At 39.2% G+C, this 24,800-nt stretch overlaps 1 protein-coding gene across 2 annotated transcripts; it reads left to right on the forward strand.

Annotated features, from left to right (window-relative positions):
• Nucleotides 1-4,917: 4,917 nt before the first annotated feature.
• Nucleotides 4,918-22,877, forward strand: LOC124277602 (cilia- and flagella-associated protein 69-like). Of its 2 annotated transcripts, none has more exons than XM_046713325.1 (21): nt 4,918-5,214; nt 9,130-9,192; nt 10,290-10,355; nt 10,921-11,107; nt 11,450-11,548; nt 12,249-12,322; nt 12,651-12,729; nt 13,583-13,760; nt 14,503-14,678; nt 17,185-17,306; nt 17,776-17,995; nt 18,571-18,735; nt 19,206-19,324; nt 19,542-19,660; nt 20,014-20,288; nt 20,665-21,077; nt 21,391-21,477; nt 21,698-21,762; nt 22,063-22,105; nt 22,298-22,434; nt 22,556-22,877. In XM_046713325.1, the coding sequence occupies exons 1-20, from the start codon at nt 5,092-5,094 to the stop codon at nt 22,421-22,423; spliced, it is 2,799 nt and encodes a 932-aa protein (XP_046569281.1). In that variant the 5' UTR covers nt 4,918-5,091; the 3' UTR covers nt 22,424-22,434; nt 22,556-22,877. The 2 variants fall into 2 exon arrangements, with proteins under 2 accessions (XP_046569281.1, XP_046569282.1); XM_046713326.1 differs by lacking the exon at nt 4,918-5,214 and adding an exon at nt 5,291-5,310.
• The last annotated feature ends 1,923 nt before the right edge of the window (nt 22,878-24,800 follow it).

A 24,800-nucleotide genomic window follows, 5' to 3' on the forward strand; every position in this document is an offset into this window, starting at 1 on the left:
GTACAACATACAGGAAGTAAAGGGTATACAGCTCTTGTAATTGTTTGAGAGGCAGTCAAGTTATCTGATACAAACAACACAGTCCATATTGTTTCAGATCATACAGATGTTCTGTTTCGCTGATGCGCCAGGTCAGTCCCCAATGCCATGCATACATGAAGACAAAACCTCATACAACACCAATACGAGAAGCACAGCGTTGGTTATCATCAGTGTCAATCGTTGGCCTTTTTGCATGCTGTTTCTGGATGTGACTATACATCTCCGGTATTGACTTTGGTAAAGTCAGGCATATGAAGTATCATTATATCCCATTACCTGAACAGGAGTAAAAGCCTTTGGTGAGGATGATGTGTCATTGGATGACAGGGTACCTGAACATTCGAACATTCCTGCTGAACGTATGTCACCAACATCAAGAGCCTGCTACTTCCATTCCCTGCGAGTTCATCTCCAGCTCCACGCATGGTGTATGTGTGTGTGTGCGTGCGTGGTAAAGCGTTCGCTCGTTACGCCGAAGACCCGGGTTCGATTCCCCACATGGATACAATGATTTTTCTGGAATATTGCTAAGTGCGGGGAAGAAATAAATTCACTCACTCACTCGAAGGGGAATAATGTCCACGGAAATAATTTGGACAACCTCTTGAAATCTACGATCTATGAGCTACGATGTGAGCAGGCAGCAGTGGGTATCGGGAGTGCACAGGGATATTGTTCTTTATTATGTTGCGACCTTTCGGTATAGATTCTTCTACTGTAATAAAGAGTGAGAGAATTTAGTTTTACGCCGCTTTTAGCAATATTTCAGCAATATCACGGCGGGTGACACCAGAAATGTGTTTCACACATCGTACCCGGCGAGCGAACACTTAACCACCAGGCTACCCCACCGCCCTCTACTGTAATAAAATTATAAGAATATAAAATAAAGAAGTTGTCATCCATAAAGTATCAAAGTCAAAAATCTTTATTATGCATGAAGGTCACCGGTCATCCATACAGTATCAAAGTCAAAGATCTTTATTATGCATGAATGTCATCGGTCATCCATACAGTATCAAAGTCAAAGATCTTTATTATGCATGAAGGTCACCGGTCATCCATACAGTATCAAAGTCAAAGATCTTTATTATGCATGAAGGTCACCGGTCATCCATACAGTATCAAAGTCAAAGATCTTTATTATGCATGAAGGTCACCGGTCATCCATACAGTATCAAAGTCAAAGATCTTTATTATGCATGAAGGTCACCGGTCATCCATACAGTATCAAAGTCAAAGATCTTTATTATGCGTGAAGGTCACCGGTCATCCATACAGTATCAAAAAGTCAAAGATCTTTATTATGCATGAAGGTCACCGGTCATCCATACAGTATCAAAGTCAAAGATCTTTATTATGCATGAAGGTCACCGGTCATCCATACAGTATCAAAGTCAAAGATCTTTATTATGCATGAAGGTCACCGGTCATCCATACAGTATCAAAGTCAAAGATCTTTATTATGCATGAAGGTCACCGGTCATCCATACAGTATCAAAGTCAAAGATCTTTATTATGCATGAAGGTCACCGGTCATCCATACAGTATCAAAGTCAAAGATCTTTATTATGCATGAAGGTCACCGGTCATCCATACAGTATCAAAGTCAAAGATCTTTATTATGCATGAAGGTCACCGGTCATCCATACAGTATCAAAGTCAAAGATCTTTATTATGCATGAAGGTCACCGGTCATCCATACAGTATCAAAGTCAAAGATCTTTATTATGCATGAAGGTCACCGGTCATCCATACAGTATCAAAGTCAAAGATCTTTATTATGCATGAAGGTCACCGGTCATCCATACAGTATCAAAGTCAAAGATCTTTATTATGCATGAAGGTCACCGGTCATCCATACAGTATCAAAGTCAAAGATCTTTTATTATGCATGAAGGTCACCGGTCATCCATACAGTATCAAAGTCAAAGATCTTTATTATGCGTGAAGGTCACCGGTCATCCATACAGTATCAAAGTCAAAGATCTTTATTATGCATGAAGGTCACCGGTCATCCATACAGTATCAAAGTCAAAGATCTTTATTATGCATGAAGGTCACCGGTCATCCATACAGTATCAAAGTCAAAGATCTTTATTATGCATGAAGGTCACCGGTCATCCATACAGTATCAAAGTCAAAGATCTTTATTATGCATGAAGGTCACCGGTCATCCATACAGTATCAAAGTCAAAGATCTTTATTATGCATGAAGGTCACCGGTCATCCTTACAGTATCAAAGTCAAAGATCTTTATTATGCATGAAAGTCACCGGTCATCCATACAGTATCAAAGTCAAAGATCTTTATTATGCATGAAGGTCACCGGTCATCCATACAGTATCAAAGTCAAAGATCTTTATTATGCATGAAGGTCACCGGTCATCCATACAGTATCAAAGTCAAAGATCTTTATTATGCATGAAGGTCGCCGGTCATCCATACAGTATCAAAGTCAAAGATCTTTATTATGCGTGAAGGTCGCCGGTCATCCATACAGTATCAAAGTCAAAGATCTTTATTATGCGTGAAGGTCGCCGGTCATCCATACAGTATCAAAGTCAAAGATCTTTATTATGCATGAAGGTCACCGGTCATCCATACAGTATCAAAGTCAAAGATCTTTATTATGCATGAAGGTCACCGGTCATCCATACAGTATCAAAGTCAAAGATCTTTATTATGCGTGAAGGTCACCGGTCATCCATACAGTATCAAAGTCAAAGATCTTTATTATGCATGAAGGTCACCGGTCATCCATACAGTATCAAAGTCAAAGATCTTTATTATGCGTGAAGGTCACCGGTCATCCATACAGTATCAAAGTCAAAGATCTATATTATGCGTGAAGGTCACCGGTCATCCATACAGTATCAAAGTCAAAGATCTTTATTATGCGTGAAGGTCACCGGTCATCCATACAGTATCAAAGTCAAAGATCTTTATTATGCATGAAGGTCACCGGTCATCCTTACAGTATCATACCTTTCGTATCATTCATCAACTTCTAAACTGCCAATCAAACAGATCGTTAAAAAAACGGTTTGCCACGTCACAGAATCTGGCAAGTCGAATGACATTTCTGTATGGACATGTGTCATTATGCTTTGTTTATTTGTCGTTTAACGCCGGCCGTTTGTAAATGCTGGAATCTGGACCAGACAATTCAGTGACTGACAGCATGAGCACCGATTCACAGAGTGTTGGTATACGATGATATGCATCTGTCGGCGTCTTCCCGGAATGCCGACACCTTTTGTTTTAGGTAGGTAAAGCAGTGAAGCATGCTAATGGAAGACAATGGGGGATTAAGGGGTCATCTCCTAACCCTACGTGAGCGAAATTCAGAAAGTGAGCGAGATCTCAAAGTGTATTCTTAGTCTTGAGTGAGCGAAGTTCAATTTTTCATGATGGTGTATTGGAATAGATGAGTTAACACAACTTGGCTTATATATAAGGTCATCATACTCTTACTCTATCATATCACAATGGCTAATGTTTAAGTTAATGTACGGTTTATTGCTAACAGAAGAGGTGGTCGACGTTTAGTCAAGGGTGGCTACAAATTCCGCATCAAAAGTAGACAAAATAGCATCTATTGGACATGTTCAACACCAGACTGCACCGCAACTGTCAACACGAAATATGATCTTGTGACTAAGCTAGGTCAGTGTCACAACCATCCCGCAGATGGTACCAACATCGCCGTAGACAGTTTTCTTTCTAATATCACGAAGACAAAACGCCATACCTGTCACACAGATTTACAGAGAAGATGTTGGAAGTAAGTAGGAAATTTGAAATGTAACATTCATTTACCTACAAATGGTTCCGTGCCTTGGGCGAGGCAAATCTGGACGATGCTAGGTTTGCAACTTCGCCGACTATGTGATGGAGAAGTGGGTGGATGTTGTGGGCCTGTAGATGTGAGTGAGTTTGCTGTTACACACTTTAACCTTTGGATGTAAAACTCTGAAACCAGTTAGTTTTCTATAGTTATGACAAGGGATACAAATAGTGAGTTTAGTTTTACGCCGCTTTTAGCAATACTCCAGCAATATCACGGCCGGGGACACCAGAAATGGTTTTGATTCCCCACATGGGTATCATGTGTGAAGCCCATTTCTGGTGTCACCCACCATGATATTGCTGGAATATTGCTAAAAGCGGGATAAAACCAAACTCACTCACTTCTAATGCAGCGTCTAAAATACTGCAATACTGCTCCAAATGGCATGAAAACCAATATTCTCATTCAGTGACAGTTCCAGTTTGTGCAACTATGTGGGGTTAACGTCTTCTACTGAATCTATTTTTACACTGCAGCCATGCTGAGGTTTCCTTTCGTAGAGTAATAAATAACATTTTTGTTTTATGTCTGTCTGTGTGTCTCTCTCTCGTGTCATTCATGTCTACTTAATGACATACAATAGATCATGTCAAGAGGTACATTTACTGATATATGTTAATTTCCTGGTTAGTTAATAGTGATTGTATTCGTAACATATGATTGTTATAATTCTTGCTAACCCCCATTTGTATATGGCCTATGTAGTAATGTTTTTATTCAACAGGGTCTTCTTCTATATTACCCCATTGTCATTTAATGCCATCTAAACAATATATTTGCCTTTGTGGTATATAAAAGATCACTCCGGTTTCACATGTTTATTTTTTAACAATACTAACTACACTTTGGTTCGTTTGTTTAATTAACTTTATTTCTTGAGACATTCTGTGAAATGCTAACATTGCAACCGGATTCCCAGTCCTCCGCAATAACAAACGCGAACCAGTCTATCAGTGACGAACATTACCGTAACTCTCCGGAATGAGCCGAATGTAGTTTTCCCACAATACCTGTCTGTTCCTTGACGACGGTGTATGCAATATGGAGTCGTACGGCAGTGCGTGTTGTTTACGCTGACACTGTTCGGATATCAAGCGAATGTGGCTCATTTCCAGTCTTGTCAGCATATACTGTCAAATAATAATATTCACACAGTAGGACGCGATACTGTCGGACGTCAAGTCTGACGCGGAATAATGGCCGCAATGCAGACACAAACGCAGCCCATCGCCACCGGGTTGACGGGGATTTCTCCAGAAAAGACAAGGATACCTGTTGTTGCACATATCATCACAGACGATGACATCGGCATGCTTCAGGTGAGGTTTTTCAGCAAATGACATTTGTTTACTCTTTAATGGTTTTTTCGTGACTGCGTCTTGCGAATCCCAGACGATGACATCGGCATGCTTCAGGTGAGGTTTTTCAGCAAATGACATTTGTTTACTCTTTAATGTTTTTTTCGTGACTGCGTCTTGCGAATCCAACTCTATGTGTTTAATATTATCCGTGTAGTCGACAACAGCTTGTGAACATACAGACTCGTGCCAGTTATACAGTGTTCACGAATGGTGTTTCAAAGTAACAAGACATTGGGTCCTGGAAGTTTCAGATGTCTGTCTGACCCATTGAAAATTCACAGGACCCATAGAATAAAATTAAATACACATTTCAAATTTAACATTTCTCATAATTGGCATTGAAATTATTAACAAACATAAGATTTATAAACAGCAAACAAGTGTCACATGTCACATATAACAACTTCAGTCAAAGTAGTTGTGAAATATACAGCCAGACACTGGGGCCGGCGGGATGTAGACTTCTGTCAGACCGTTGGCGAATCTGCCGGATTTGTCAGAGTGTCAGACACTATTCGTGAACACTGGTTATATTCGGACACTTGACGACGTAATTTCCATACTTACATGTTATTTCAGTGTAGCATAAATAATTTTCATGAAGTGAGTTCAGAATGGATCTTTGTAAAATTTGACAGACAAATGTGTACGTCTATGGAAAAATTAAATCAACTGTCCGAATATATCATGGGACCCTCTATTATCGCGGTAGTTAATGTTGTCGCCATCGGGATTATGAACGGCAACTGACATTTAGCATTTTATATACATTTTCAGTTGACGGATGTTTAATCGTCATTTCTGTCACAAATAATGTGACACATAGTCGCAACTCGTTTAATACCATTGCGGCAATTCCAATTGTCTCGTTTGACCCGGAAATTGAAGCAACTCTCTATTATCGCGGTCTTGCTATTTTCTTACTATGGCACGCGGTACAAGCAGATGACACTGTGAAACTAAGACAAGTAACGAATCTAAGTAGTTTGATCATTAAAACAAATTTAGGAATTCCATTCACATTAGTAATATGATGTTTTTAACCCAAACATCTGAAACTTCTATTCATGTGGATACAAGGTAAAAATAATGTTACAAAATATTGTTTTTCCGCCTTAAAACGTACCATACAAGTTGCTGCCGTGTGTAGGCTGAAGTTGCATAATAGGTCACTTCCTGTTATATTTTTAGCGCAGAAAATATGCAAATGACCTTATAGTTGACGCAAGATTACTGACCAAGTAAGTTTTGATTCGTGCTAGATGTGTTATGGCAGTAGGGGTCATGCTAGTTTCAAAATGTTCATGACTTACTGAAAAGATGAATGCTTTACTATTTCTACGATTAGACATGACATTCCAATGAAATAAATGACTTTTTTCAAGAGCGACGAATATATTTTACGTAATTTGCATATGTAAACAGCCGATGCAGGGCGTGTTGTTTCTGCTTTCCTGATGTTTTCGTGTGCCGCAATAATAGAGAGTCTCAGTATAACTGGCAGGGGTCTGTATTTATTACCCACATGGTCAATGTATGGGTAGTTGCGTACTAATCTTGTAAGTCAACGAGTGTCGTATCGCAATTAGGTCACATTCTGACGTAACTATTTTTTCATTCATAACAAACATGTGAATTCATTCATTCTACAACTTAAATGCATTGTGGAAATATAAACATTGTGAACGTTGCTGTGTCGCTGTTTAATTGTGAGTCGAACTTAGACATTATATCCGTCGAAAAACATAAACGCAATGTTTCCACCAGTGATGTTAGTCGAATGAAGCAACTGGAAACCAAGAAACGAGGTGCTACGGAGAAGTTTACTGTAGGAGGCTGTACGAGGCAATGACAACTGACATGCATTGTGACGTCGGTTACCAAGGCAGTGACGTCATTACAGTGTGACGTCATGCAAATATTGTACTACAGTACAAAACTCTTCCGCAACCTCTTTATGAAACTGGTTTTGGTTTGAAACAAAAAAAATAACAAAAATACGCTATTTTGTCAATTTAATGCATGTAAGACGTGGGTAATAAATAAAATGCCACACTCGGTCTCATTACATACGAATTATACGAAACTTGTGACCTTCCTATGATATATCTGACCGAGCAAAAGCGAAGGACACTCGTTTAGTATAATTCGTATGTAATGAGACCTTGTGTAGCATTCTCTATGTATCACAACCCACTGAAATATGGACTATTTGAGTGTTTCTTTTACAGTAGATTGATAGGGAATGAAACAATTAATGACTTGTGAACTTGAACTTGCTATTTATAGGTCAAGGGATATCCCCCAACTAAGTTAATCAAATTTTTTATGGTTCATAACTTTATCTTTAATTTTTCTCTTGTGTTACTTACCGTGAAGAATTTTCTTTTGCTGTCATTTATTGTTGTCAATACCATGGGAAAAAGTACCGGAATTGTAATTGACCAGAACTGCACTCATGTGATACTGATGTATTGGCGATAACTGTTCTCTAGCCAGTAACCGTAACCCTAACCTTAAGCTTCCCTCCGATCATGCACAGAAAATACGTTTAGTGGTAACTGTAAAAGTAAATCTATCCTCCATTTTAATTTATAATAATTTACAGAAAATTACCATTTTGACTCATATTTATACCCCTAGTGCCTACATAAGAAGTCACCAGGTTTTGGATACTAGACAATCTGTACCCTCACAGATGCATACCCAGCCAAAATGGCTTGCATTACATACTTAGAAATTGTTGTCAGATCCATGCCTGTTTTAGAGCATTTGTACTTTATTTTGCTGACCCAGACCCAAATGTGTGTGACCCGTAGCCTAATTGCTTTTAGTTTTACCTTTATAGATCATTAAACGGGATAAAAAACATAGTTCTAATAATGTATTCAGCACTACTTACACCATGTATACATTTCTGACCTGCACAAAAAGCAATATATTCAGTTTTCATTCACTTTACATTTCAAACATTCATTTATTTTAAATGAGCAACATTCATCATTTATGACCTTCGTTCAGTTTACATTTCAAATATTCATGTTACATTTCCAGCTTTCATTCATTAGTTAAATATTATAGTGGGTGAATGATCAATCAAAGGAATCAAACAATGTACCAGTAACAATATTAGGTAAAAAAGTAAACTCGGTTGGCTGTGGTTGCATATATTCAAACTAGTAATTAAGTTCTTAGAAGCCGGTTGATGCAAGAGGAAGTTTTCATATTCAGTAATTTAACTACTCGTATGTTGTTATATGAATCACAACTTTAATAAAGTTAACTGATTTTTCAAATAATATAATATTTTCATCTGGTCATTTCTGTAGTTAAAAATAAAAATGGTTAAAATTTCAAATCACATTTCCATGTTTTCCTTGTGTTTGGATTTGCTTTTATGGGTATGAGTCATCCAGTTGATTAGATACAAGTGGTTATGGGTTGTTAAACATTTGGGTACGAGTCCGTCAAAGCAGTTTGAGTACAGATGTCTGTGGGTGCAAGATGTTCAGTTTCTGTGTATTAATACTGCTGACACCCAATGTATGGAATCCTAGCACAGAAACTTGTTTGTAATAATTGTAAGTATCATATATACAGTCAGTATATACAGAGCTAGGCAAGTCAAGGATGATGAAGGATCATTGCCCTTCTAAATTATCAGTCCACAGAAGGACATATTTCGACACTTGTATTGTCAAGGATTCATTTTGTCAAGTATAATATAGAACCAGGTGGTTTATGAAAAAGTTTATTGTAAAATGTACAAGAATATGAGCTTAAAGGAAGTAGGAAGTTAAACAAGCTTATAATTGCATTAGAATTCAAGTTGGTCTTTTTCATGTTTTAAGTAATATGCATGCATAATTCCAGGGTTCCAAGCTTCAGCCTGTCAACCTTAACAGAGTCATTAAGCTGCTAACAGATCCTCACTCGGTAAGCACATCTTTATATTCCTTGAAGATCATTATTGGGATGACAGGTAGTATTACTGACGTCTGAGTGTCAGCAGTAGCTGTCGGCCAATACACCAAGCATGAGCTGTAAGGGACCGTTCATAATTTATGGCTAGGGGGGGTGATGATGATTTTTATGGGGATTCATGTACAATGTGAATGAACCCCCCTAAGATTTATGTACAAAGTAAGTGCCCCACCCCCATCCCCTGGCGTGTCATGTACAAAATCAATGACCCCCCCACTTCCCATAATTTTTAAGCATAATGTTTTAATATTTGCATGTACAAAATAGCTGACCCCCCCTAGAAGATGTGTGTACAAAATTGATGACCCCCTATCCTCCCAGAACAAAATGGGTGAACACCCCCCCCCCTTTAAAATCATCTCTCTCTCTCACACACACACACACACACACACACACACATGCCATAAATTATGAATGGTCCCTAATATATCAGATTTTTCTATAACAATTGAGTCCTTAGTCTTTTCTTCTGCATATAATGGCTCTATGCCTGAAACAGTTCAAGTTGGAGTAAAACTGTAACTTGCTTATGCTGTATAAGAAGTTTAAGTGTTACTAGTAGCAATGTTCTAGCAATCTGCACTCACCTAACCTTTCAAAGTTTCAGTTTGCTAGCATGAACTTTTCATTCTGAATTCTTATCAGTTCATTTTGCTGCTCACATAATGGTAAGTATGAGTTGAGCCAAGTACATCAAAACAATGTTTACTAGACTCAATTTGTTCTGGGCCTAGATTTTTTGAAGCTCTCTTAGTGCTAAGATAATCGTAAGTGCCATACATTAACTCACGCCTATCTTAGCATAAGAGAGGTTCGAAAATCTAGGCCCTGGGACAACCTTTATTAAAAGTTAACCTTAACTCCCATTCTTTAACATTGCACTAAGGTTACCTTAGTGACTTACGATCACCTTAGTGCTTTGTGAAAGTAGGCCCTGGACATTTCGCTTAAGTTGCTGGCTGTTCAAGTTGCTGGCTGTTCAAATTTGTATTATGGAAAGATAAGTGTTTTCATTTTTTTCTGTACTGCCCATGCTGTTACTGTTTCAGGTTATGCTTTATGATCGACATGTCCATGCCCTACAGAAGATGATTCGTCACTACCAGAAAGGTTTTGTATCCTTTGTACAGGTCCTGCTTGCACTTCATTTTGAGCACCCTCCATTGTAGGCCTCAGTCAGGATTTGGTGTACTGTAACACTTTTAAAGAGCCAGGTTAACTATTTGAGTTGTGTTTTACTGCTGCTTGTGATATGTTGACAGGTTTTCAGGCATACTTTCCTAATAACATTGTACATTGTGATCCATACTAAAGATAGAGGTCGTTTCCATGTGGGATTACTGTCACAAAGTTTGTTGGATGATATTTCTATTAGAGATAGGATGATTTACCTATACCACAATGCATTGTGATAGATCAGGTTGCTATGCTACCATCATCCTGCATCAATTTGAAGTGATATTTTAACATATTACCCATGATTTGTGCTGTAAATTAGTCCAATGCATTTAATCCTTACATCAGTATTTTCACCAAAGTTGCAATTTATCATGATGAGTACAATGTATCTCACTGTTATCATCCATATTTTATAAGGACTTAATGTCCCATCCTCAACAAATTAAAGAAATGTTCTGTGAGCTGAAAATAGAAACGGTTATAATCCTTAATGACGTTCAGTTAATGAAGGAGCTAGTTCAGGTTTTCAAGATTCTCAATGTGTGTGCCGATCGTGTTGACAAGCAGCCTCTATATGAACAGCCAATTATTGACATCCTCAAGATCTGTTCCCTTCCATACCTGAAGGAAAAGTCATCTGATGAACTGGTCTATGAACAGATTGTGGTTGAATCTGTCTCTCAACTTGGTGAGAAATTTCTTCTATTCTTGTGAAATAACAATTTGTAAATAGTTGAAAAATATTACAGCTAGACAGGTCAGCATATCGGACTTGACTGTTCATATTCCCCAGAACATGGATTAATGTAGATGATAGTGTTTCTGTCATATGGAATATGAAATTATAACAACATCAATAACAGTTCTTCCATGCTGTCTACCAGGATGGTGTTAACAATTATACCATCAATCCCAGAGGACTGAATGTTGTGTACCTATTTGGAGTAAGTCTATACCTATTTGGAGTAAGTCTATTCCTATTTGGAGTAAGTCTATTCCTATTTGGAGTAAGTCTATTCCTATTGTACAGGTTACTTGATGAGAGTGCCAAGCACGGAGGTGAGGCAGCAGATTTGTGTCACACTGGCCAGCTTCTACTCCAAGTCCTCCAAACACCAGGAAGTACAGAGTAAGTGTTCGGGAGAGGCACTCAGTGTGCTCTGAGGAATATAGAATTAAGCTGTGCTTGCTGAGTAAATCTGACAGTTATTTGTTCAACTTTCAAAGGCATTCTTATGATGACTTTTTTGTCACTAATTTGCAAGGATATTGAAAACGTGATAAATTTGGGATTACACTTTCTCAGTAAAGTACAGATTCTAGTACTTATTTATTGGGTTGAATTCTGGGATTGGAACCCACACCCTCAGAGTCAGGTACCTAATCACCAGCACAAATGGCATTGTGTACTCATACTCTTATCTTGTTGATGACTGTCATTATTCAGACATTTTGGGATTACCAGGACAGATATATCCCAATCATCCATGCTTGTTGTAAGACTAGGAGCCATCTAATGTTGATCAGTAGGACAGAACAGATCTTCTTCGACTTGACAGGTTGCATTGATAGACAGACAGCACTCTCTTGCTCACTTACAGTTACTATTTTACATCTACTTCAGGAGTTGGAATCAGAAGGTGGTTTATCTCACTCAAGCTTCTGATGCAATAAAGTTTATGAAATATAGGGATATATTCAATAATTAATGCACTTTCTTTGTGACATTTGTAGATTTATGGACAAGCATATGCATCAAGAATTTGATGCATCTTTTCTCAAGATATGAAAAGGAGAGCAGTAGATGTTGATGAATCTGTGTATTTCAGAGCACAAGGCCTCAACAGTGGACTATAACCAGCGCATGGTGGAGAACAGTGACATCTCCGAGACCCTCATCAAGGTGAGGAAGGAGCCTGTCACTCTCATCATCAACTCAGCACTTTCTGTTGTGTGCTTCTTATGATGATAAAATCAACCTGAGAATTAAAATTTGTTCAATGTGTTGGATATCATTATTTTCTCTCAACTAATAACTCTTGTGGAACTTAAAGCTAAAGTAATGTTAGAAATACTTGGGTTTCAACCACTATTTATTGCAAAATATTTTGTCAAGAGGTAGGGAAAGTGTATGCAATCTGTAAAAAGTCTAAAATAATTCTGCAAGGTCTACCAAGAATGTGTATAAGTATCTGCCATTGGTGTAATTCTTTATTTGATCTATTGTGTAGTCTCTGGCGCTCCTGGAGACTGACCTGGCTGTCAGACATGAGGTGCTGGAAGTCCTGCAGCGCTTCTCCAAAAACTCAGGTCAGTTGCAGTCATCAACTTCCACATCAACACCACTAGTCCCTTTCACAACCACATATTTACCTTCCACCCAGAACAGAACATTCCGTTTTGGATATAGTTTCTGGGTTAGTTTCTGGGTCCAGGGCAAAAGAAGCTGAACAATTCTTACAGTCATGATAAGTTCCAGAAATCCAGATCTCCAGTTTACAGGTACACATGATGTTTAGTCCTACATTAAACAATAAACTGAAAGGACATTATAAGTTATTCACTGGTCACGAGGGGAACAAGGGTTGATGTACCCTCAATGTTTCAAGGGTACATCAAGGGTACATCAACCCATGGGCCCCGAGGGACCAGTGAACAACATATTTATCTTACCGAACACCTTAATGTTAATTTTGAATTGTTTGAAGCACGGGTACAAAACTTTTTGTAGCCATCACTAGATTTTGCAGACGACAAAAAAAAAACGATTTAGAGTTATCTCCCCTCCATCGATTTGCATTTGCAAAACATTGGTAATTTCTGTACATCATACGTTATTTAATGTTATTCGAGATAAAGAATTACTACCACGAAGTACCAAATGAGTTCGGCATTTCCGGCGGGGTACTTAGAAAATGTTACTCGCTTGTAAGCGGGGTAAATTGAAAGTAATAGAAGAGCGCTCAGCCAATCAGACAACAACATTTATGTGTGAGGTAAGATAAAAATAATTGTTGTGATGTTTTACATTTACCAGGTAACTGGTATGGACACACTTAGTTTCACAAAGGCACAGGTAAATTATCTGTCTGGTGCCTAATGGCGCTCATCGAAAAAAAATATGCATTTCTATCCCTGATGAGTATGAGTGATCTTGTTACAGCCAAGAACTGCGACCAGATGTTGAGAGCAGATGGCGCCCGGCGGGTGTGTTCTCGACTCATGGATGCAGATCCGTCCGGACAGACTCTGTTCCGATCTGTAGACATTTTGTGGAATTTGCTGGAGCATGGAGACAATGCCATGATAGCTGAACAGCTCAACAACCTGGCCTGTATCAGGTGGGAATAAAGTCGTATCAAATAACAGATATTGCATGGTTTAGGTGACAGGAAACTAGACTAATATCATGTCTTTTTCTGGTCCGTTTTGGGCGATGGGGTAGCCCAGTGGTTAAAGCTTTCGCTCATCACGCCAAAGGCCCAGGTTCGATTGCCCACATGGGTACAATGTGTGAAGCCCAATTCTGGTGTCCCCGGCCTTAATATTACTAAAACTCAACTCACTCACTCTGGTCCATTTTGGATTAGTTATAGCCTTCCTTCATGTTGCTGGAAAACTGATGAATGGGGCATTGAGTGAACCACATACAAAACAGACAGAACTCAAAACTTGTTTTTAGGGGCAAATCCATGTATAGACATGTTATACAGTATATCTCGTGTGACGGCCTGTAAAATTAATACTAGGAAAGTTTTACAAGATTGATCCGTGCAGCCTGTCATTGAAAACAAGATTAAAACTACGCGTGATATTGCTGGAATATTGCTGGAATATTGCAGACCATGGCATAAAACAAAAAACAAAACAAGATAATATATTGAAAATGGAGATCAGCAGTAACTTTTTATGTTTTGTCATCTGCACACCAATGTCCTGGTAAACATGTTAGATGCGGGCCACCTTACTGATGCCAACGATCTGTCGCAATGTGGTAACACAGCAACAGTAAACCATGACTCAGTCCTCTGTCTTATTGTGATGCTTCATTCTCTCTATCATCTCTGACCATCCTTTGTACAGCCAGCTGCAGGATGCCTTCATCTTTGAGCTGACCCAGGGGTACAGTCACTACGACCGCCAGCTCCGCAACGATCTCCTCATCATCGCAACTTTGGTTGCCTCACATTGTCCTGAGGCTCCATTTGTAGAGACAGGCTTCAGCAAACAGCTCACTTTGTTTGCCACCTTCCAGGAAGGTAGGTCTGGTACCAACCAACATTCATAGTGTGATATCCCACGGTGATATACCACAAACCACAGCATGAAACAATAGATGTCTTTCAGTGGCATTTAGAAGTTGTGCATAGATGTCCAAGATATTTTTATGGATTAAACTTCTTTTTTATTCCCCTCACGACGTTTCGGGACCAAAAAAAAAGAAGTTTAATCCATAAAAATATCTTGGACATGAAACAATAGGTTCTGAATCAGTGTTGTGATTTGTAAAGAGTTTTGATAATTAGGTAATAATTTAAACCAGAAGAGCATGGATGTAACTTCTGACACAATATCTACACACTATTTTTAGATTCATCTACAAATGAGTTTTTCAGATTTGTTGATCAACAGGAGGTAGTACATGAAGTATAGTTTAATGAAGAGACTATACCTGAATTATGTTAGATAGTTTGTGAGTTTGAGATAAGGTAGATTTATTTTGGCAGTAGTCAAGAGACATGCTTTGAATTTTCTGTTGGACTAAAGTACACAGCTAGTGGAAAATAATTTTCTTTTATGATTCATCCATGATTTATGTAATGTGACTACTACAAGAACACACACACTGAAACACACACACTGAAACACACACACTGACACACACACTGACACACACACTGAAACACACACACTGAAACACACACACTGAAACACAAGCACACTGAAACACACACACAAACACACACTGAAACACACACACACTGAAACACAAGCACACTGAAACACGCACACTGAAACACACACACACTGAAACACACACACTGAAACACAAGCACACTGAAACACACACACTGAAACACACACACTGAAACACACACACTGACACACACTGAAACACACACACACTGAAACACAAGCACACTGAAACACACACACTGAAACACACACACTGAAACACACACACACTGAAACACACACACTGAAACACACACACTGAAACACAAGCACACTGAAACACACACACTGAAACACACACACTGAAACACACACACTGAAACACAAACACACTGAAACACAAGCACACTGAAACACAAGCACACTGAAACACAAGCACACTGAAACACACACACTGAAACACAAGCACACTGAAACACAAGCACACTGAAACACACACACTGAAACACACACACTGAAACACAAGCACACTGTAACACAAGCACACTGAAACACAAACACAAACACACACACTGAAACACACAAACACACACACTGAAACACACACACTGAAACACACACTGAAACACAAGCACACTGAAACACACACTGCACACTGAAACACACACACTGAAACACACACACTGAAACACACACACTGAAACACACACACACACACACTGAAACACACACACTGAAACACACACACTGAAACACAAGCACACTGAAACACAAGCACACTGAAACACACTGAAACACACACACTGAAAACACACACACTGAAACACACACAAACAAACACAAGCACACACTGAAACACACACACTGAAACACAAGCACACTGAAACACACACACTGAAACAAACACAAGCACACTGAAACACACACACTGAAACACACACTGAAACTGAAACACAAGCACACTGAAACACAAGCACACTGAAACACAAGCACACTGAAACACAAGCACACTGAAACACACACACTGAAACACACACACACTGAAACACAAGCACACTGAAACACACACACTGAAACACACACTGAAACACACACACTGAAACACACACACTGAAACACAAGCACACTGAAACACAAGCACACTGAAACACAAGCACACTGAAACACAAGCACACTGAAACACAAGCACACTGAAACACACACACTGAAACACAAACAAGGGACAGAAGGCTTATTCTGGTTGACTGGGGAGAGTTACCTTCACATGAATGTGTGCTGGAAAGGCCAGCTGCTGCTGTAGTAGCACCGATAATGGGATGAAACATCATAAATCATTGTGTATCAGATACTTTTCTATTTCCTATAGTCAAGGCAGAGCTTCATCTAGTATTACATACCAAGTGCCTTTTTCTGGCAAATTTGGAAGAAAAATGTGATATTGTTCAAAAATTGAATTATTTTAATGCTCTTAATGACTGTACACAATGTATGGCTAGGGGGGTGATGATGATTTTTATGGAGAAGCAGGAACAATGTCGAAAACACACACACACACACACCCCAGTTTGTGTACAAATTAAGTGACCCCCTTCCCCCTGCATATCATGTACAAAATTGATGTACCCCTACCTTCCCAGAACCATCTCTCCACACACTACCCCCACCCCCACCCCCACCCCACCCATCTTAAAATCACTCAATTCTGAAGAATAAGGAAACATCAAATTCACTTTTGGAATTTGTCTTTTGCTGTAGATTTTGAGCCAGATATATGCCACTGAGCAAGTCTAGATAAATCACTGCAATGGTTTTACATTTTTCTAGCACTGGTTGTGATATTGCATCTTCAATCACTCCTTTTCTTTACAGTCAAGTCTCACAATGCACTGGTGAAGCACCTCAAGTTCTCCACGAACCATGAAGATTTTGAAATGAAGAAAGCCTTGTTTAATGTTCTTGTGATGCTGAGCCGTGATGGAGCAGTCATTCCTGTAAGTACACCACTAGGCCCACACTGTCATTGATGCAGAATTTGTGTGAGTAACAAAAGTCTTACCAACAAATGTGTCTTGGATGAGGGTCCGAACTCTTTAGTTTGTGAGAAATGTAGGAATGTCCTTTAGATATTCTTCTTCGGTATATTCATCTAGCAAGTTCACTGAGAGAACACCAATGCTTAATATCAAAACTCATCCTAAAGCATCATTGTCTCTGTGTTTATGTGCCATATCTACTGCTGAGGGTAAGGCCAGACTGATATCATATGCTGCCTACCTTTAATGTACCTGATGACCTTGTTTTCTACATTTCAACATCATCTGGCAGCCATGTTTTGAGTCGTAAGCAATATGCGCAGGAAGGAAATAGTGCAGGAAAATATCTATATTTTATTTCATTCATCATCTATCTTTGGGTTGAGTTGTAAAATGTTTGATAAATGATTTGCATCTTATTTGACAGATGTTATCGGAGGGCCATCTTCTACTGGCATTGTTCTCCTACGTGCGAGCCAATGACAAGGTGAGCGGCCCACGGGAGTGGACCCCAGCTCAGTTTGAGGAGCTGCAGCTGCTGGCGATGGGGTGTCTGTGTACGCTGTGTCCGCTGATGCTGGAAGACTACATGACCTGTCAAGGCAGCACCAGACTTCTCCTGCTGCTGGAGTGGTGTGTCGGGCCAGGTAAAATACACCAGTGTTACCTTCCTTATAACAGAACAAATAAATATGTCCTCCTCAGCATTATTCTACAATTCTATAAGAACACAATGAATTAATGATTCATCCTCATGTGGTATGAGTTGTCTACAGTGCAGACATTGAAACATGTTTAATCATGTATTGTCAAACTGTGTATGTCTTCTGACTTCATACGTTTTCAGAATGTAGTGTTTACTCTTGTTACAATGAGGTAGGTTGCACCTCACAGACAATGTAAATACTTGGATTTGTGTTTAAAATAAAGTTGTCTATAATAAGCTAGTGACATGTTTCACAATTGTTCATGAGATAATCGAGAAAACAACAGATGTTCTTGATCATCCAAAATCACTTAAGATGAGGACATAGGCAACAGTACTACATTTAAAGAATATTGATAGTAAGCTTCATTATGAGACATCCAAATCATCTATTCTTAGGGTAAGAAAAACTTTTATTCACACACATATTGCTGTCATAAAAATACAGTGTCTGCTGAGAAATTTTTTTAATATTGAAAAAGTATTTCACAGATTTTACTCTTTGATATCTTCCAGAGGACTTTTCCGGTCATGGTAACAGTTTCCATGGTAGTGGTGGCCGTGGCAACAAGAGGGCCCAGCTGCGACAATGTCTGCGTCTGATGAGAAGTGTAGTGTCCACAGAGAATGAGATGGTTCTGCAGGACATGGCTGACCAGGGGGCAGTAAACCAGCTCATAGGTAAACCAGAGATACTCTGGGTATTATATGTAGTTGTGCAGAAATATCCATACACATCTGCTCACAGCTATCAGCAAACTGGCTGGTGCTAAAACAGCGTATAGGGTGAAACCATTCAGAGCTGCCAGCTTGCTGGTCAGGAACTTGCAACACTTTCACAAATAGATTATCACGGTGAAAACAACTAGATTGCCACCAAGGGAGATAACTGTAAATGATCAAGCCACCACAGTTGATGGATCATGGTTCAAGAGAATGATTATTCAGTCTTACCATATATATTGGTTGTGAACGTTTTACCAAGAAATGAGAATTTGTTTTCGTTTGTCAGTTACATAAACATCGTGTTTGTTAGGATACAATGTGATTCATATTGTGTCGATTTTAATGGTCCTAGAACTCACCTGCATGATTTGTGTAAGAGTGCTCCAAATTAACATTAATATAGATTATGTGTACGATTGCTTCAGGTATACTCAATGCTGCATTTGGCCCGGGAAAGGGTCAAGATGATGTGATTGGTATTGAGATGCAGTCGGACATCTTGTTCATTCTGTCTACATTGTGTGATGGGGACATGCACAGAAAGGTAAGTACTCACCTGAACAAATGTTGGAACAAAATACTTTATTAACTGCATCAATTGACTCCAGAAATCAGAAGCTTTAATACTTTAAATACTGAATGTAGTGTGATATAGTTGTGTGTGTGTGTACTTCTGTAGATAACCATATAACTGGGAGAAGGCATGTTCCTTATCTGTATTTCCTTTGTACTTTATTTTGTTATGATTGGTTTGTGTGCAGGAGTTGTTTGGCAACCAAGGTGTGGATATTGTTGTGGAGTACCTCAAGACCAACACCAAGCTGCTCAACAGTGGACTGGGACATCACAGACTTCTCCTGGCAGCTGTAGACTGTGCCTGGTGAGTCACCTGCAACATGGCAGCCGCCACTCATAGACATTGACCACAGGTCTATAACAATGTGTAGTTAATCACCTTCATAAACCTGATTAGATCTTGATCTCTTAAACCATAAACAATACATTATTAGACATTCACAGAGTTTGTGTTCCCTTTTGTATATCTATGATGAATATGTTTATTTTACAATGTAAACAAATGTAAATTTTCAAATTGTATAATCTTGATTAAAAGACAACAAAACTTAAGTATGTTACTCCTTTTGTGATTAATCAGTCAGCAAACTGGATTATTTCATCAATGGAAAGACCAAACAAGAGAGTACTTAGAGTCAAGGTATGTCTCTGTTGCAGGTGTGCTGTAGTGGGCTGCTACTCCACAGAAGACTACTTTCTGGAGAGAGAGGGTGTGTTCCTTCTGGTGGACCTTCTTGAGGTCTGCCCAAAGAACATGCACAACCTCATCCTGGGCTGCCTGCTGGATCTATGTGAGAACCCGAAGACAGTGAACCATGTGCTCACCTGGCGGGGCAAGAACAATTCCACAGCAGCTCACCTCCTGTGTGAAATATGGAGGGCAGAGGAAATGGAGATCGGGGCACGCAGGGATACCCATGGGGCTATCACAGGTGCTCTATACATTTTGTAGCCTGGTCATTAGGCTTTGAGGTCTGAATGAGCATTCTTTGTAGGTTCATAACTTTCCACTAACTGAATGTATTCCTTTGAGTGCCAAGGGCCCGTTTCACAAAGCGATCATAATGCTAAGTAGATCGTAACTCCCTTACTTTAACATAGACTTTCAACAGCGCTACGAACGGGCCCCAGGACAAGTGAGGCATGTGTGAAAACATCATGTAATCTGCTGTATTTTGTTCCATACCCGTGTTCAACATTTTCACATTAATTGCATTCAGCTCTCCTAAATTTTCTATAGTTCAGTGCATTGCCATGGTTTTATGTTTGTCAATTACACTATAATACTACATTTTGGCATGTCTGCAGATATCAAGCGTCCTCTAATGGGACAAATGCAAGCAGAGCTTGGTGTTATTCCCCTACCAGCCAGATGTCCCAGTCAGTCAATCGTTGACGTGTACGAGAACATGCGAGCCAAAATCTACTCTGTGTTCTGTAAGATTGGCTTCACAGACCTGCCTGGACTCTGTGTAGAGGACCATGTGACTCTCACCATCATTGAGAAATACCTCGACTTCAAGCAGGGTGAAGTATGGACTGAGATCATCACAGAGCTTGAAACAGAGAGGATGCGTCCTGTTACTCCTGACATGGAGGCCATTGAGGCTATATCTCGAGCTGTGGAAGAGCGAGCTGCAATTGTGGCCAGCACCCAGGTTGAGCTGCTTGAGGCCCAGAAAAACCAGGATATGCTGGATGAGCAGGAGTTTTATGCAGAGGTGAGGGAATATCAGATATTTTTTGAGAGGTGAGGGAATATCAGATATTTTTTGAGAGGTGAGGGAATATCAGATATTTTTGAGAGGTGGGGAATATTAGATATCTTTTTGAGAGGTGGGGTAATGGGAGCAGATGTTGTTGGAAATTTGAGGGGATAATAGCAGATGTTGTTGGAGAGGTGAAGGAATACTTGCAATATCATAAAGCCCATATGAAGACAAACTATTAGTCTATTATGTACTAATGCGCCTTCCTCTCCAGAATAATTCTGATTAGATAACCATAGTTCAATGATGACTGTCATATGTTTAGATTCGAGAGAATCACCGCCAAAAGGAGAAGGCTTTGAGTGACTTCTCGGACTATGTGGCCCGCACATCCAATTACAGCCTCCTGAAGGTAAGCAGATCTATCAGCTTATTTCACAAAGGATCAAAATGGCATCATAGTTTACAATTCAGTTCACTTCAGTGCCACATCGTCATATGAGCGAAATATTCTCAAGCACGACGTTAAACCCAATTTCACCTCACCACCTCACTTCAGTGCCATAGTTTGCATTTTGAAGGAATCTTTTTTGGATTAGTCATTCCTGTTTATATTGTGTGTATGTTTCCAGGCAGCCAAGGAGAGGCAAGAGATCTCCATTGATGCTTCAAGGGTACAGGGTGGCTACAAGAATGCGTAAGTATAGAAAATAACTTATTGGATCATGCCATTTGGCATAAGCTGTTCTGTTACGTGTCAGGAGATTAAACTATTTCAGCATTATAGCAGGACCGTTGGTGATATAAGGGATGGCAACAGGAAAATCTATTTTCAGCGGAAAACTTAAGATTGTGTCATCGAGTTGAGGGTTTCTCAATGGATTTAGATGATTCACAATTGAACAATTTGAAATAAAATCCACGGAAATCCGCGGATCAGTGGAAAATTGCCATCCCTGATATTGGTGTTATAATTTTTTATTTTACTTTTTTCCAGGGAAACATTCCACAATACAGACCTGCAAAATCTTCAAACTACAGTGAGTACACAGTTGTCTCCCTTTGACCAGTGCTTGGAAGCAATGCAAAATTGAAGCCTTTAGTTACTTCTGTATCAGTCACGTGTCAGCACACATAGAACTGCATTTTTTCATTTGTTTTGAGAACAATATATTGGCACCTTTTATGTTTGCATGCTATCACAATTGTTCACCATTATGTTTTGTTACCAGACATTCAGTGGGCGGCACATCGTAGTGGAGAGCACCCCGGTCAATCTGGCCCAGGCCTCTCTGACAGCATATGACCCCAACAACCTTCCCAACAAGATCCTCATACAGAAGCATCTCACTATATGATTTCACTGCAGGTAATGTTGTCCAGAAAAATTCTCAACGAGATCAAAAAGTTTTTATATTTCTGCTATTAGGGTTATTGACATTTGGCAAACTCATAAATGTATAAAATAGTTTCTAATTTTTTTATTACAGATCAAAAGAAACTGTGTGAAAAGTAAAGAAGAGGAGGTGAAGTATCTGTGATACATGACAGTTTTGTCAGCAGCTTTGTAAATATATGTGAATAATAGCTGTAGGAATGCTGTAGTGTCTTCTGGAAAATGATACCCTTACAATATGAAAACTGAGGATATATTTGTTTCACCATATAAATTTATCTTTGTTAAGTGTGAAAATCTGCTTATCAATTATGAAAAAACCCAACTGGTTTAAGTTTGAAACTATTTGTTAAAACGGAAAGAATCCTTGTATTTGTTACAATGTCAGTGTACATAATAAATAATTTATAACAAACCCTTGTTTACTTCATTCTGCAATTTATTCACGATGTTGTCTGAACATGCTTCCAGTCAGTCCCTAAACATGTGAACATTGGCTGTCACCTTCCGACCACACCCACACAAGCTGGAGGAGTAGGAATTTACTGGACCATAAAGCAAGCTCATGAGAAAAAACTGTTAAATGAGAATCAATTGAATTTGTCCATTTTGAAATATTGCAGCCAGGACATTGTGATTTGTCTAATTGCTCAATGACTGTTAAACAAATCCAACTCCTCCTGTGTCCTGACTGAATGGGTCGGATCCTCTTCCTCTTGATCTACTGACTGGATATACTGGATGATAGACATGTGCCATTGTCACAGTTGAAGGAGAAGCACCAGAAGGGGGCCATTTTCAGTCAGGATTCTGGTGAGGGTTATAGACACCAAGGCAGGTACATCGGTGGTGGCTCAGAAAATACCAGTAAGTGGCACTCCATGACCGATCCAGCTGCTCATTACCTTTCTGATTACAGAACTACTGACATTGGGGCAAATTATTAGGATTTATTATTGATATAACCTTTAACAACTTTTGCTTCTATACTATTCAGCATTCATATTTCTGAGCCAGCCACCTATGGTTATAAATAGCTAGGTTATATACACTCTAGATCTATTTGATCGACCATCAAGTATCTAACACTGAGAAAATGCTGTATAATGGTAGAATACATGAAGGGTAAAACATACATGATAAAACTTCAATAATCAACATGATATATACTAGATACTACTGTGTGTCGGGAATCAACATTGTGCTAGGACTATCAACAGAGTAATGCTCAACCAACAGTCTCCACACAACCTTTGGTAACAACCCAGGGACTGACCACAGTGATCGGAAGACACAAGCCTCACTGTCTGTAAACCTGGTCTACAAAAAAAAACAAAACTACCGACTTCTGATTCATAAGCTCTCATCACAGCTGTGTAATTTTTTCCCGTCCATGAAACAAATTTGAAAATGTTTTCTTCATTATTAATTGAGCAATAGATAATACTGTTCTAGAACAAGCACTCTGAGGACATTGGTACAAAATATATATAGCTTTCTCCACCCTTGGATTACGTCTTACACCTACAGATGTTTTTGGTCAGATGTGTTTTGATGTTGATCTAAGCTGGTCATGAGTAGACAAAATAGTTTGTTTCTTTTACACATGGGGGATGCTTTTTGTTGCAGTCAGCAATATTACAGCTACGAGCCTCGTACATCGTGGCAGTAAGACAGTAATAACCATCGATGTACAATGACACACAGTCAGGTGTAACAACCTGATGCTTAGTTCTTACGAGTATGGTGTGTTCAGTCCACTGACATACATTGTCAGCTGTGTAAAAAGACTACTGGGGCAAGTTCCCCCTCTTGTAATAGTAAGCTGCTACTGTAATCCCCACATCATTCTTCTACTGAGGTTTAATCAAGACTTCAGTACGGAAACTCATCACAACTAAATAAATGCATAAAAAGTAGGTCCATAAATTTGCACTTAATTTAAGAGTGGAAAGAGAAAATATAAATAGGTCTCTCCAAATCATAGATAATGCAAGTAAACTCTGGACAGAAAGCCCGACTGGAATCCTGGTGTGATCAGTGCATAGATCTAACATAGAGTTGTAAAATGGGCAACCACGGCACAGTAAAGGTGATAATACCTAGAGACAGGCATGTACATATATATTCTATAGATACTCCCGGTCTGTTGTATACAGATCACATAGTACACACTGGATCACAGACAAGGGACTCCCTGGGTGACAGATACATCCATACACAACATCTACAGCATTAAGTAATCAGTGCAGACACAGGGCAGGCAGGTACCGGAGCTATTACAACCTCTGGAATAGGCAAACACAAACAAACCTGTTCCACTTAACTAGCCAGGGTTG

This window comes from Haliotis rubra, unplaced genomic scaffold (genome assembly GCF_003918875.1).
Source record: "Haliotis rubra isolate DU_JTF1 unplaced genomic scaffold, ASM391887v1 Scf224, whole genome shotgun sequence".
NCBI lineage: Eukaryota > Metazoa > Mollusca > Gastropoda > Lepetellida > Haliotidae > Haliotis > Haliotis rubra.